Genomic DNA, 13715 nt, shown 5'->3' with positions numbered 1-13715 from the left:
TTGACATCGCTGCACTCACCCAGTGACTCCAGCCTCTGGCACACTTCACTCACAGGAGTGCTGATGACAATTTTGGCCCAAAATTGTCTACTCTGGCTTGACACTGGCCCTGCTTATATGCACCCCTTCTGCTTATTACATTATCCTATCCTGATGCATCCTATCTGGTATGGTGACTGCTCTGCCCAAGACCACAAGAAATTGCAGAGAGTTGTGAATGCAGCCCAGTCCATCACGCAAACCAGCCTCCCCTCCATTGACTCCATCTACATTTCCTGCATCCATGGGAAAGCAGCCAACATAATCAGAGATTCCTCCCACCACAGTCATTCTCTCTTTCCCCCCCTCCCATCGGGCAGTAGATACAAAAGCTTGAGAGCACGTACCACCAGACTCCAGGACAGATTCTATCCCGCTGTTATCAGACTCTTAAACAGACCTCTTATGCAATAAAAAATGAATTGTTGATTTCCCAATCTACCTCGTTATCGCCCTTGCACTTTATTTGTCTACCTGGAGTGCACTTTCTCTGTAACTATAAAACTAAATTTTGCGTTCCATTTTCATTCAGTACTACCTCAATATACTCATGTATGGAATGATCTGCCTGGATGACATGCAAACAAAAGCTTTTCACTGTATCTCGGTACACGTGACAATAATATACCAATTCCAATTCTTTTGCAGCACTTTATCAAATGCCTTTCCAAAGTCCATATGCATCACATCAATACATTTCCCTCAATGATTTTCTGTTATTCATCGAAAATCTTAGTAGATATAATTTTCCTTCAAAGAATCCATGCAGGCACAAAAGTTGGGTTTCCCTGCTGCAAACATTATAGTGAAGCAGGTCTAAATGTCTGGATTAATTGTTCAATGGGTAATTTTCAGTGGCACTTGAGACACATATGGCTCTGCTTCTCTTCTTCATTCTTTTCCCTTGTTATTTCAATGAGTTTCTCACCAGCATTTGTTCTGGTCACACTATGGCCAGTTAAATGGCACGTGAGGCCAGAGGGCAGAGCTACAGCCAGAAGGAAAGCCCAATGAAGACCACGTCATCCTCTGGGTTGACACTGAAGCCAGGAGGGCAGAGAGCCAACCCGCTGACCAGGGTGGAGAGGTGTAGGGAGGGAATATCAGGGAAAGGGGATGGGAATCAATCCAGTAAATCTCTTCTGCATCCTCTCCAAGTCCTTCACATCTTTCCCAAGTATGGCATCCAGAATGGGAAATAATATTCCATTTGAGGTGTTTATAAAGGTCCATGCAATCTATCCCTTTATTTATAAAGCCCAGGATTTTGTGTACATTTTAATTCACTTTCTCGACCTTCCCTGCCACTTTCAATGATCTATACACATATATTCACAAGTCTCTGCATTCCTGTAACCATATTAAAATTGTGTTCTCTGCTATATATTTCCCTTCCTTGTTTGTCCAACCAAAATGTAACACTTCAAATTGTTCTGCATTTAATTTCACCTGCCACCTACCTGCCCATTCCACCAACCTGCCCCAATCTGTTTGAAGTTTATTACCTTCCCTGTAATTCACCATTCCTCCTCTTCTTATTCCCCTGTAGCCCTGCAACTTAATCTCTCTCAGGTGCCCATCAATGCCCCTTTGCTTCTTTTTACCACTGACCTAACTTTAAGTAGTAATTTACAGTCTCCAATTAACCTACCAGCATGTCTTTGAGATGTGGGAGGAAACCCACGTGATCATGGGGAGAATTCTGTCCCTGACCATGGTTTATAGAACTTTCCCTGTCACTGAAGTTAAACTGCAGTTGCTGGGTTTAACCTGACACCCTGTTTTGAACATGGGTGTAATATTTGCAATTTTCCAGTTTTTGGGCATCTCCCCTGTAACTATAGATATTTGGATGATTATGGCCAGGGCCTCTGCAATTTTCTCCCTTAATTCCCTCAGCTATCTGGACCGGGTGACTTATCCACTTTAAGATCAGGTAACCTTTCTGGTAACTTTTCATCAATTTTAGCCCATCTAGAATCTCAACTACACCTTCCTTTGCTGAGACTCCAGCAGCATCTTTTTTGGTGAAGACCAATGTAAAATACTCATTTAATACTTTTGCCCTTCCCTCTGCCCCCATGAGGAGATTTCCTATTGGGCTCTATTCAGCCTCTCTTCTTACTTTGCTTTTACTGTTCACATGCCTATCGAATATTTTCGGATCCCCTTTTATACTTCTCACCACACTTTTCTCCCTCACGTTCTCTCTTTAACCTCCCCACTTCCTTTTCTTCCCCATTTTTTCCTCTGAATTTCCTACAAACAGCCTGGTTCTCACCTGTGTTATTTACCTAACATTTGTCATACCCCCTTTTTATTGCTCTATTTAGCTCTCTATATTTTTTAGTGATCCAGGCTTTCATTTCCCTGCCCTTCCACTTCACAGAAATGTATCTAGACTGCAGTGGAAACATCTCTGCTTTAAATTACAGTTTTGCCTGGCAAAGAATGATCCAGTTTACCCAGGCCAGATCTGTTCTCATCCCACTGAAACTGGTCCTTCTCCAACTGGCAATTTTTACCTTAGAGAGATCCATAGCCATTCTAAACCTTATGATGGTACGACTGCTGTTTCCTGAGCATATCTTAAATGTTCTGTGATGTTTCCCCCACTGATACCTGCTCTGCTTGGCCTGCCTCCTTCCTCAGGAACACGCCCAGAAATGCCTCCTTCCCCACTAGGCTGGAATCACACTGACTAATGACCAAGAAGGTTCTCCAGGATATGTTTACCTTTGTAACAATGAAATGGCTGCTCCCTCAGCTATAATGGTGTGGATCTTCAGAAATCCTTGGATTCTTCTCACCCAGCTGCCTCTCTGCCTAGAGAACTGTTTCCTTCCACACCTGCCTCCCACCTTCCTCGTTCTCATTTCTGCTCAGCCTCTACAAGGCTGAGCAGAAGGACACAACCCGCAGAAAGACAAGGATGAAACTGAATTTAAATGCCCCCTTTCAGAACCTCATGCTTCAAAGGAAATCTTTTGAAAGGCACTCACTGACTACTGACAGCAAATTTTCACAGAACAAAGTTTCCAAACAAAAAGAGGTAAAACAGTTTGAGTGATCTAGTTGAGGGATAGATATTGGTCAGGAAAACAAACCCACCCTTCTTCAGAGTAATAGTGAACAACCTTGTCGTGTGTGGAGAGCAAACAGTTCAATAATTTAACATCTCATTAGACAGAAGGAAACTCCAACACTTCACACTGGGAGCATCACTAGATGATGTGCTCAAGTCTCTGGAGTGAGGCTTGAACCCACAACCTTCCGAATACCACCAACAGCAGTACCTCAGTTAGTTTCTGATTGGAAGGTCATCACAAAAACAGAGTGATCCAGAAAGGTGGCAATATTTTGAAGTAGTCACCATGGATGTGATTCAGACGCTGCACACTATCATTGCATTGCTGATAATAACTCAGGTCCAGAAAACTTCTCACGATGAGGCACTCTTCAGTCTTCTTGATGGCAATGCTGTCACTGCCTTGGGGCCTGGATGATTCAGACTGGCGGCCAATCTTTGCCTCGCCTCACATCCTGCTACGTAGCCCTGATTTAGCTTATCCATCGAATTCTCAAGGCACAGTGCAGTCATGGCTGAAGAATGGTGAGCTTGGGCCAGCCTCTCAAGCCTTTTTATTATTTCATAGTCAGGAAGTGCAAGAGCTTTAACATTCAGGCCCAGTATCCGTGAGACAACATCTCTGAAATTCACCAGCTGAAACAACAAGTGTGCAATGTTATGTTGATCATCTGGTTAACACACGTGTACCTGAAGGTTTAACTGCAGACAAAGGAGCATCAAATTAATTAGGGCCCAGTGAAAATGTGTCTCACTAATAGCTCCCTTTTACAGCCCATTAAAAGTAGAATCAGTTTCTATTGGAATCAACAGATTAAAAAAAGGATGAGAATGGAATGTCTCAAAGCATACAGAGCCTCAACTCCAGAGGAAGAATTATATAGTGTAGAATTTTTCATTGCTTCTGGACAGTCCAAAGCACCTCACAGTCATTGAAGTACTTTAGATGTGTGATCATTATGGCAATGTATGAAATGCAGCAGCCAACTTGCACAAAGCAAGGCCCCAAAAATGGCGATGAGACAAGAAGCAGATAGTTTATTTAAGTGATGTTGATTGAGGGATAAATAATAACCAGGACATAGGGAAGAACTCACCTACTCTGAATAGCAACATTGGATCTTTTATAACTTGATGAGAGAGCAAGGGTTTAACATCTCATCTGAAAGTAAGCAGCACCTCCTCAGTAGTGCAGTTTGTACGTCAGCCTAGATTTCATAGCTTTTTGAGATTTAGAAAGGCTGGGGCAGTGGGGCTTGTGGACGAGAGTAACAAGCAGCTATTTCTTATATAGAGCAGAGAAGACAAACTTTGGCACAAAAAGTGCTGACCAGACTCATTTCAAGATAGTTCCCTCCCTCCCTCTCTCTCTCTCTCTCTCTCTCTCTAATGCCACCTAATTGGCTGCAGCAGGAGTCAGAGTGTGAAAGCAGTGTCAAAGAGGGGTGTGAAGGTCGCAATGTATTTCCTAATTAATGAACGTGATCAATTTATCATCTTGTCGCAGTTTTGAGAACTGATGGTGACTGAAAAACAAAGAGACCTGAGGTAACACTTGATATACTTCAAGCTTTCGCTTTCGATGCATCTTGCATCTTTTACTTATGGTTGAGTTCTTCACATATGCACTTGAGTTTTCTTAGATATATGGAAAAGAATAATACATTCAGAATAGGTCGTGCCTCTGACTGAATGATCTTCAGGAGAGCTAAACCCCTGCTCAAGACACACATCAGGTGTACACGCCTGCATGCACACACTCACAGACACACAGGCATACATGCACAACCTGACACAAAATGGCTTAGCCACACATACTTAATTATACAGGACCAATACAGAGAAAAACCCATAACTAATAAACATCATACTTGATTAAGGGATTCAGAATTTGTTATAGAATAAAGATTATTTTATAAAATTGCAGGTCTAAAGTGGAGCTTTGTGCTCAGGGATTACAATTCAGGAATTCCAGCAGATGATCCCAGTAGACATTCTCAACGGATGAGGCTTTTTCCTGGTCACCCTGCCCCATATGGTCATTAACACACAATTGTAAATTGCAGTGAATGGTGTCTGAAGTGATTTTCAGGACAGGCATTCGAAAGTGGCGCAAATAACTTGCAATGAAGCTGATTATTTCATCAGTGATAGTTTAAGTGCTTGGGTGAGATTGAACCTTATTGCACTCATTTCGCAGGTTCCCAAAGTCCAAATCTGATGGACAACCTCCCATAACTAGAAGTCGGTTGTCAGTTCAGTTCAAACATGTCGGAGGTGTCCTTAGTGGCCCACAACGATAATGGGGGGTGGGTGGGGGGGGGGGTTTGCAATTCTATACACAGCCTCAAGTTATGAGTACAAAAACAAAAAATGGCATCTTTACTCAGAGCTACATGTTTAAGTGCTGAGTTGTCAACGTCCATTTCGTTGATCAATGATCTATGACACCTCCTAATGTAGGCCCTAGGAATATGCTGAACCAAAAGCCAGTTTGTCCTGATGCAGTGTCATGCTAATTGCCCTCATTCAACCCACTCCCACCTATTACCTGATGGTCCCTATATCCTGACTACCTATTACTTGCTGACCCCCATCCCTGACACTCCTTCCAGTGTCTGTGCCATAGGTCTCCCAATTTCTGCCAAGGCTCAGAAAAATCTCTCACAATTCCCACTGCTTCTATGAGATTATCTTAAACTGCTGATCTCTTTTATAAGGTGCAGATGAATTTGAATAAAGCACACCTGTAAGGTAGCCAGCTTCACAGGAACAAAGGCCAAACATCTTGCAGTAAAACACTCCCTCTTCTGGGCAAGTGAGACAGGAAATCTACTACTGGCTCCAAACAAGAAAGCTTCTGCAACTTTTTTAGTTTGCATTCTTCCAGTAATTTTACATGGTCTCCAATTCTTCCCATCATCAATCTCTGTATCTCCATCTCTGGGGATGGACTCATGACCAATATCCACTGTAAGCCCATTGACCCTTTCAGATAACTTGACAATCCTTCCTCTCATGTCACATTTGCAAGGGCTGAAATCCATTCTCCCAGTCTTCCTGTTGTGTCTATCCTGACCATGTCACCTTCAGCATCAGTGCTCCCAATGTATCTTCCTCTTTCCTCCACCGATGCGCCTCCATTATGCGTGACACTAACCGTGCATCACCCTGATTTCCTGAACTTTAACCCTTACCTATTCCACCCAATCCCCATTCAATGCCACCATGTCTACCACCTCCAGAATGATCCACCAAAAGCATCTTTCCCTTCCCTTTCAGCAATCCAAATGGACTATACCCTTCAATCTCTCCCCAACACTCACACCTTCTCCCAAAGATGTAACACCTGCCCTTTAGCTACCTCCCTTCCCACTATCCAGGGCCCCAGACACTTTTCCCAGGTGCAATGATGATTTACTTGTACTTCTTGTATCTTGTCTTCTTCTTAGGCAGTCCATTGGGATCAAGGTTGACTTACTTCCACTTCAATGTGGGTTCTGAGTTGGCTGGTGTGGCCACTGTAGAACTGGCAGGCACTGCCACAGATGAGGCAAGAGTTGCTTGGCAGGGTGGTTGCTGGCTAGTATAGAGGTAAGGAAGCATGTGCTTCTGCTGTTATCGTTGGGCTGTCGAAGGGACGAACAACCCAAGTTTGTCCAACCTCTCCTTATGGCTCATTCACACCAATCCAGGCAACATCCTGGTGAACCTCTTCTGCACCCTCTCCAAAGCCTCCACATTCTTCCTATATTGTGGCGACCAGAACTGCACATAATACCCCTAATGTGGTTTAACCAAAGGTTTATACAGCTGCAACATGACTTCCCAACTTTAAAACTCAATGTCCTGATTGATGAAGGTGAGCATGTCGCATGCCTTCTTTACCACCCCATCCACGTGTTGCTACTTTCAGGGAGCTCTGGACTAGTACCCCAAGATCTCTTTGTACATCTAGGCTCCTAAAGGTCCTGCCGTTTACTGTGTACTTTCCTCTCCCTCCCAAAACAGAATACCTCGCACTTGTTTGGATTAACTGCCATCTGCCAATTCTCTGCCCAAATTTCCAACTGATATATATTCTGCTGTATCCCCTGACAGCCTTCCTCACTATCCACAACTCCCCTAATTTTTGTGTCATCTGCAAACTTACTAATCAGACCACCTACACATTTCCATCCATATCATTAATATATATCACAATCAACAGAGGTCTCAGCACCAATCCTTATAGAACACCAATGGTCACAGACCTCCAGTCAGAAAAGCACCCTCTACCCCTATCCTCTGCCTTCTATGACCAAGCCAATTTTGGATCCAGTTTACCAACTCACTGTGGATTACGTATGACTTAATCTTCAAGACTAGTGTACCATGAGGGATAAATGCTTTACTAAAGTCCATGTAGACAACATCCACTGCTCTAACCTCATCAATTATTTTCATCACTTCCTTGGAAAACAATAAAATTTGTGAGACAAAACCTCCCCTGCACAAAGCAATGCTGATTATTCCTACTAAGTCCTTGCTTTTCCAAGTGTGAGTAAATCCTGTCCCTAAGAACCTTCTTTATAATTTTCCTACCAATGATATAAGGTTCACCAGCCTATAATATCCTGGTTTGTCCATCTTGCCCCTCTTAAACAAACGAATAACACTAGTTATTCTCCAGTCTTCTGGCACTTTGTCCATGGCTAAATAGGATACAAAGATCTCTGTCAAGGCCCCAGCAACCTCCTCCCTTGCTACTCTCAGTATCCTAGGATCCCATCAGGGCATACAAACTGATCCACCTTAATTTTTTTCTTAACACCCAACACCTCCTCCTTCTTAATATTGACATGCCCTAGAATATCAACATATCTCTCCTTAATCTCACCATTATCCATGTCCTTCTGCTTGGTGAATATCAAAGTACTCTTTAGGAACCTTGCCCACTTCGTCTGGCTCTATGCATAAATCCCCTCTTTTGTCTTTATGTGGACCTGCCCTTTCCCTAGCTACCCTCTTGCTTCTAATATATGTATAAAATGCCTTGAGAATCTCCTTAATCCTACTTGCCAAGGTCATTATATGGTCCTTTTTAACCCTCCTAACTTCTTGTTCAAGTTCTTTCCTGCTTCCTTTATATTCATTCTATAATTTCAACTTCCTAAACTTTAAATATACTTCCTTTTCCTTTTTGACGAAACCTACAATATCTCTTGTCATCCAAGGCTCCCAAACTTTGCTATCCTTATCTTTCATCCTCACAGGAACATGCTGGTCTTGAACCCTAATCAATTAGCCTTTAAAAAACTCCCACATATTGGATGTGGATTTACCTTCCCAATCTACTTTCCCCAGTTCCTGCTTAATACTGTTGTAATTAGTCTTCCCCAATTTGGCAATTTCACCCATGGACCAATCTTATCCTTAACTATCTGCTGAGGTGTACAAGTTGACTCAGTACAGCCAGAGGTGGAAAACATTTCACCCTCTGATCTCATCACTCTTCACCGTGACTAGGACAAAGATGGATATTCTTACCTGTCTCTCTCTTTTGGCCACTTCTTCCAGGGTTTGTTTTAGAGTCTTAAGCTCACTGCTAACAGCCTCCAATATGTTCCGGGCTCGATCTTTCTCCTCCTTTGCCTCAAACTCAGTGAAATCCAGCTCTGACTTCGTGCTGTTTAGCTTTGCTGTGGCCTCCTGCTTTAATTTTTCCAGCTTCTTCACAGATTTATTCAGCTCCTCTATTGTTTTGTTTTGCTCCAGCGTTTTAATCTGCAAGCACATTGGAGGGGAAGACAGTTATTGCTGATTGAAAAAGACCACACTTTACAGAGAGTTAACCACCAGTAAGGATTTCCACTGCATTCATAGGAGATGGGATTATTAAGTTTGATTAGTAAGTTTGCAGATGGCATGAAAATTTGTGGTGTTGTAGATAGTGAGGAGGATTGTCTTAAACTACAGCATGATATTGATCAATTGGAAAGTTGAGCAGAGCAATGGCAGATGGAATTTAATCCCAACAAATGTAAAGTGATGTATTTTGGAAGGTCAAGTAAGGGTACGATATGCACAGTAAATGGTAGAATTCGAGGGAGTGTTAATGAACAGAGAGACCTTGGGGTGCAAGTCCGTAGATCCTTGAAAGTGTCAGTACAGGTGGATAGGGTGGTGAAGGAGGCATATGGGATGCTTGCCTTCGGTTGTGGTATACAACAGAAGAACAGAGGTGTCATGTTACAGCTTTGTGAAATATTGGTTAGGTGCCACAGTTCTGAAGCATGTAAAAGAAACCCCAGATTCAGGAATAATGTTGAGTTTCTCATCCTGCATGCCCGCTTGATTTAAACAACATTGACCAACCAAAGGGCTAGGCCAATGTGGAGCTGCATTTAAAGACACCACAGGATGTATAGAGTGCAGCAATGATTCTTCAATCCATACTTTGGCTGGAAAGACAAAGCAGTGAAGTTTTCAACCCGAGTGGAATTCATAACATTACCTGGCTGGCTATTCAATGTGAAGAGGAGCGCTGATTAGTATAGAATTGGAAGCATCAGAGTAAAGGGCCACTCTTGTTCACATTTTCTTATGATATTGGAGGCCATTTCACCCATCAAATCAATGCTGGCTGTTACAACAATCCCATCCTCCTACTTACTTTAAATGCAGACAGTCCTATTCGCATTGTTGAATTGCTGGGCCCTACTTCCCACACCCTGTCCCACTCCAGTAACATTCAACATTAAAGGCTGTGAGAGAGTAACCCCAGAACCAGATATTGGCACATGTGTCGACAGTAGCAGGGTTAGCATTTTTGGAATTACCTTGAGCTCATGAGTGTCAGACAGCTTTGCTTTCAGATCCATGCAGTAGGAGTGTGCTGAATGCAGCTCCTTCTCAAGGCGTTCCACCTTTTTCTGCAGTTTTCGCACAGTAAGGTTGGCTTCATCCCTTTCCACTGCCAGTGCAGTTTGGGTCTGTTTCTCTGCATCCATCTGGGTAATTTTTCTCCTCAGCAGATCCATGTGCAGGTCTTTGCTCTCTAACTTCTCTTTCTGTGCCTTAAGCTGGAAGAGTGAAAAGAATGAGTCCCTTCACTTCTCATGTTCTTAGACTGAAAACACTTAGTCTTCAGGTGTCAGTGGCTCAATGGTACCATTCTTGCCACAGTCAGGTGGTTGCGGGTTCAAGTCCCACTGCAGAAGACTGAAGCACTTAATCTAGACCGAGACTTTCAGTGCACTATTGAGGGGTGTCTTTCGTAAGAGGCCACAGAGACTGCAAAATCTGGCTGCACAGCACCTACATTTGGGCTCAATGGGGTTGTGTAAAAATTGGATTGCGTTGCACACATGTACATTTGCCACACAAGTCACACCAGACAACATATTGGAGAAGACCTTGCTTGCCAGAAGTGTGCAGGGCAGGCAGGTCAGGAGGTCAATCAAGGACAAGACTAAGTTGGTGCCAGCTCTGCCAAATCAATGATGCAGCTAACACCACCTGGCACAGAGAATCAGGCATTTAGTATCAGGGAAGGACCATACACCCTGCCACCCAAAAGCATCATCAACTATTTGCTAATTAATTTCTACCGAGGTATTTTTCAGTAATTTATTCTCAAGTAGCTCAAGACTTCTTTAGACTGTAGAGGTTGTCAAGTGCACAGAGAATGGTATGCCAGGGACTCGAGGAGCTTGTGTAGACCAAGGCTTTTGCAATAACTAGCTGTGCCTTGACCTGGGTGATTTAGTCAGCAATCACAAGGGATTCTGGTCATTTGAAATGTTCAATACACAGTACATCTTACTGGTTAATGGCAGCAGTTATTATACATTCACTTTGCAGCAGTCTGTTGTGCCAACCATGCTGTGGTCTCCATGATGATTATTTAGACTGACAAAAGCTATCCCTTGAGCACATGACACCTGACTACAACCTATGAATTTGTTGGCAGCATGCTGGCAGTGAAAGCCATGCTGCCACACTGAATGTGACTGAGTAGTACCACTGACATGCTCCAACAAGTATTCCACTGCCTGCGCCCCTCTTTAGTGTTCATCAGTGGGAGCTGAAAATTGGTAATGTCTACTGAATATTGCAGAGTCCAACCAATGATGTGGCAAGCAACTGTGGAGGTGGAGGAAGAGAAAGAGAAAGAGTGAGAGGAGGAGAAAGAGAGGAGGATACATTGTAAGTTCCTTGCTGATTGGTCTGTCAATGACCAATTAATCTGATTATGGCATAAATTAATAAGACCTAATTCTGCTTTAGAGAAACAAGAGACTGGAGATGCTGGAAACCGAAGAAAAAAGTGAACTGCTTTAAGAACTTAGCAGGTGAAGCATCATCTGTGGAGGCAAAAGGGATGATTTTGGGTCGAGACCCTGCATCAAGACTGGTTAAAAGAGTGGATACTTGGAGGATGAGGAAGAATTGCAGATCGCAGTGCATTTGAAAAAGCGTGGGGGAGGGGGAGGAGGGAGCAAGAAAGAGAGGGAGGGAAAGAGGTGGGGGGAGAGAGAGAGAGAAGAGACAGAGGGAAGAGACAGAGAGAGAAAGGGAGAGGGTAGAACATAGGGTACAGAGGGCCAGCCGTAGGGAGAAACCATGAATGGATTGTACACATTGGAATCCAGGCTGGGTCCAAAGTGGAAGGCCTGAAATGGGAGCTGGAAACCACATGGGAGAAGATGGCAGCAGCACATGTGCCGAGGATGGACACATCGCTGTGGTCATGAGTCTTGGTAAGAATGTTATTGAAGAGCAGTAGAAACAACAAAGGGAGAACAGTCAGAGAGGGACTCACAGAAGTCCCATCAGAGAGGAACAGCTTCAAAGTGAGCAGGCCTTGAAGAAAATTCACAGTGGAGAAGTAGTGTGGAAACATGGGACTGCAGAATCTAGAGCAGAAGATAAAAAAAACTACTGGAAGAACTCAGCGGATCAAGCAGCATCTGTGGAGGCAAAAGCGATGTGTTGCTATTTCGGGTCGAGACCCTGCACGAGTCCTGAAACATCAACACATTCTTTTTGCTTTCACAGATGCTGCTTGACCCACTGAGTTCTTTCAGCAGTTTATTTTTGCTCCAATTCTGCTTTAACCCAGCAACCTCATGTTACCTTTCCTATACTGTTGATCATCATGGTGTCACAAATGCAAAAAACAAAAGCAACCACAAAATAACATCCCATCCTAAAGTAACTTTATACACCAAAGGATGACATGTCAAGTTATCACCTTGTGTGCATTTCCTTGGTCCCTGCCTTTCATGTCCCTGTGCCTGTCCAGGTGCTCCCTTAGAGGTGGAAGGCAGAAATTTTAGGCAGAGCAGACTTGCAGATGACCTTGCAGAAGGTCTGGCCTAGGACTATGCCATCTCGACATCAGCACCTATAGCCTGACAGGCTACAGCACAGCACACCAAGAGATGCAGTGGTTAGACCACAACTGCTGCAACCCTGGGGTGGGAGAGCTAGTCTGTGCCTCCATGGAGATACTGTCAGTCCCCACAGCGTGGTCCCTCTGCAATCTTTGGAATCTGGTGGAGCACAGATTGCTGAACTGCTGAGCCACCCTGCGAGCTGCTCTAAATACTGAATACTGTCATCAGACTGCTTCATGCCTGGCTCCACAAATGTGGAGTTGCTCACCACTTGTGCATGGGAAAACATGGATTCCGGGCTCTACCCGAAGCTCTGTGAAGGAAAGTGATTGGGGAATAGATTCCACGAGAGAGCTTGGTTTGGGAAGGATCATGACTGTTGCGATGATTAGCCTGATCTTGATATATCGAACACACCATTCCTCTGACTTCACCAATATACGGAGAAGCCAAATAAGATTAATTTGACAGAGCCAAGAATTGAATCTCTCAGATTAATTTACCTTTCTTCGCAGGCTGTATGTCAGAGTCTTGTTTTCAACAATGGCCTCACTCTCCATTTTAACCAGCTGATCAGCTCGGGCAAGAATTGCATCTAGCTGCATATCGAAGCCAACCTCTGATGTCATCTGATCCAGCTTCATTTTCTCTGCTATTTGCTCCAAAAATTTCAGATACTTGAGAGAAAATGAATGTTTAAACAAATATTATTTGCATACATTATAATGTTCTTGCAAACCAATTTAACTTCCTAATACGTTAAGATAAAATACGTTAAGCTGTCTCTGAATTAATTCATGGTACATGAGTAAAACAAGGACACCCAGTTGGCATCAGAACCATCTTTACCATCCAAATGTTAAATCCTGATTTATCCACAACACAGCCTCTGATCCAGAATCTTTGTCACTTCAATGAGTTCATAGCAATGAAGCCTACATGAGAACAGGGCTTGTTTTTTTTTAATTTTTAAATTTTATTTACAGCATGGTAACAGGCCCTTCCGGCCCAACGAGTCCACGCCACCCATTTTAAACCCAAATTAACCTACCCGTACATCTTTGGAATGTGGGAGGAAACCGGAGCACCCGGAGGAAACCCACGCAGACACGGGAGAACGTACAAACTCCTTACAGACAGCGACAGGAATCGAACCCCGATCACTGGTGCTGTAATAGCGTCGCACTAACCGCTACACTACCGTG

General features: G+C 43.5%; 1 protein-coding gene across 1 annotated transcript in view; it reads right to left on the bottom strand.

The window, feature by feature from the left end:
- Positions 1-372: 372 nt before the first annotated feature.
- ccdc170 (coiled-coil domain containing 170) overlaps positions 373-13715 on the bottom strand; it is a 65275-nt gene continuing 51932 nt past the window's right edge. The window contains exons 10-13 of the mRNA XM_052012280.1: positions 13014-13187; positions 9949-10191; positions 8657-8893; positions 373-3763 (exon numbers count right to left, since the gene is read on the bottom strand). Of these exons, the coding sequence (XP_051868240.1) occupies positions 3482-3763; positions 8657-8893; positions 9949-10191; positions 13014-13187 (936 nt within the window). The 3' untranslated portion in view covers positions 373-3481. The remainder of the gene's footprint in view (positions 3764-8656; positions 8894-9948; positions 10192-13013; positions 13188-13715) is intronic.

Source organism: Pristis pectinata, chromosome 3 (genome assembly GCF_009764475.1).
Source record: "Pristis pectinata isolate sPriPec2 chromosome 3, sPriPec2.1.pri, whole genome shotgun sequence".
In the NCBI taxonomy this organism is placed as follows: Eukaryota; Metazoa; Chordata; class Chondrichthyes; order Rhinopristiformes; family Pristidae; genus Pristis; species Pristis pectinata.
The sequence above is the reverse complement of the archived record's forward strand: the minus strand, read 5'-3'. Positions and strand labels throughout refer to the sequence as shown.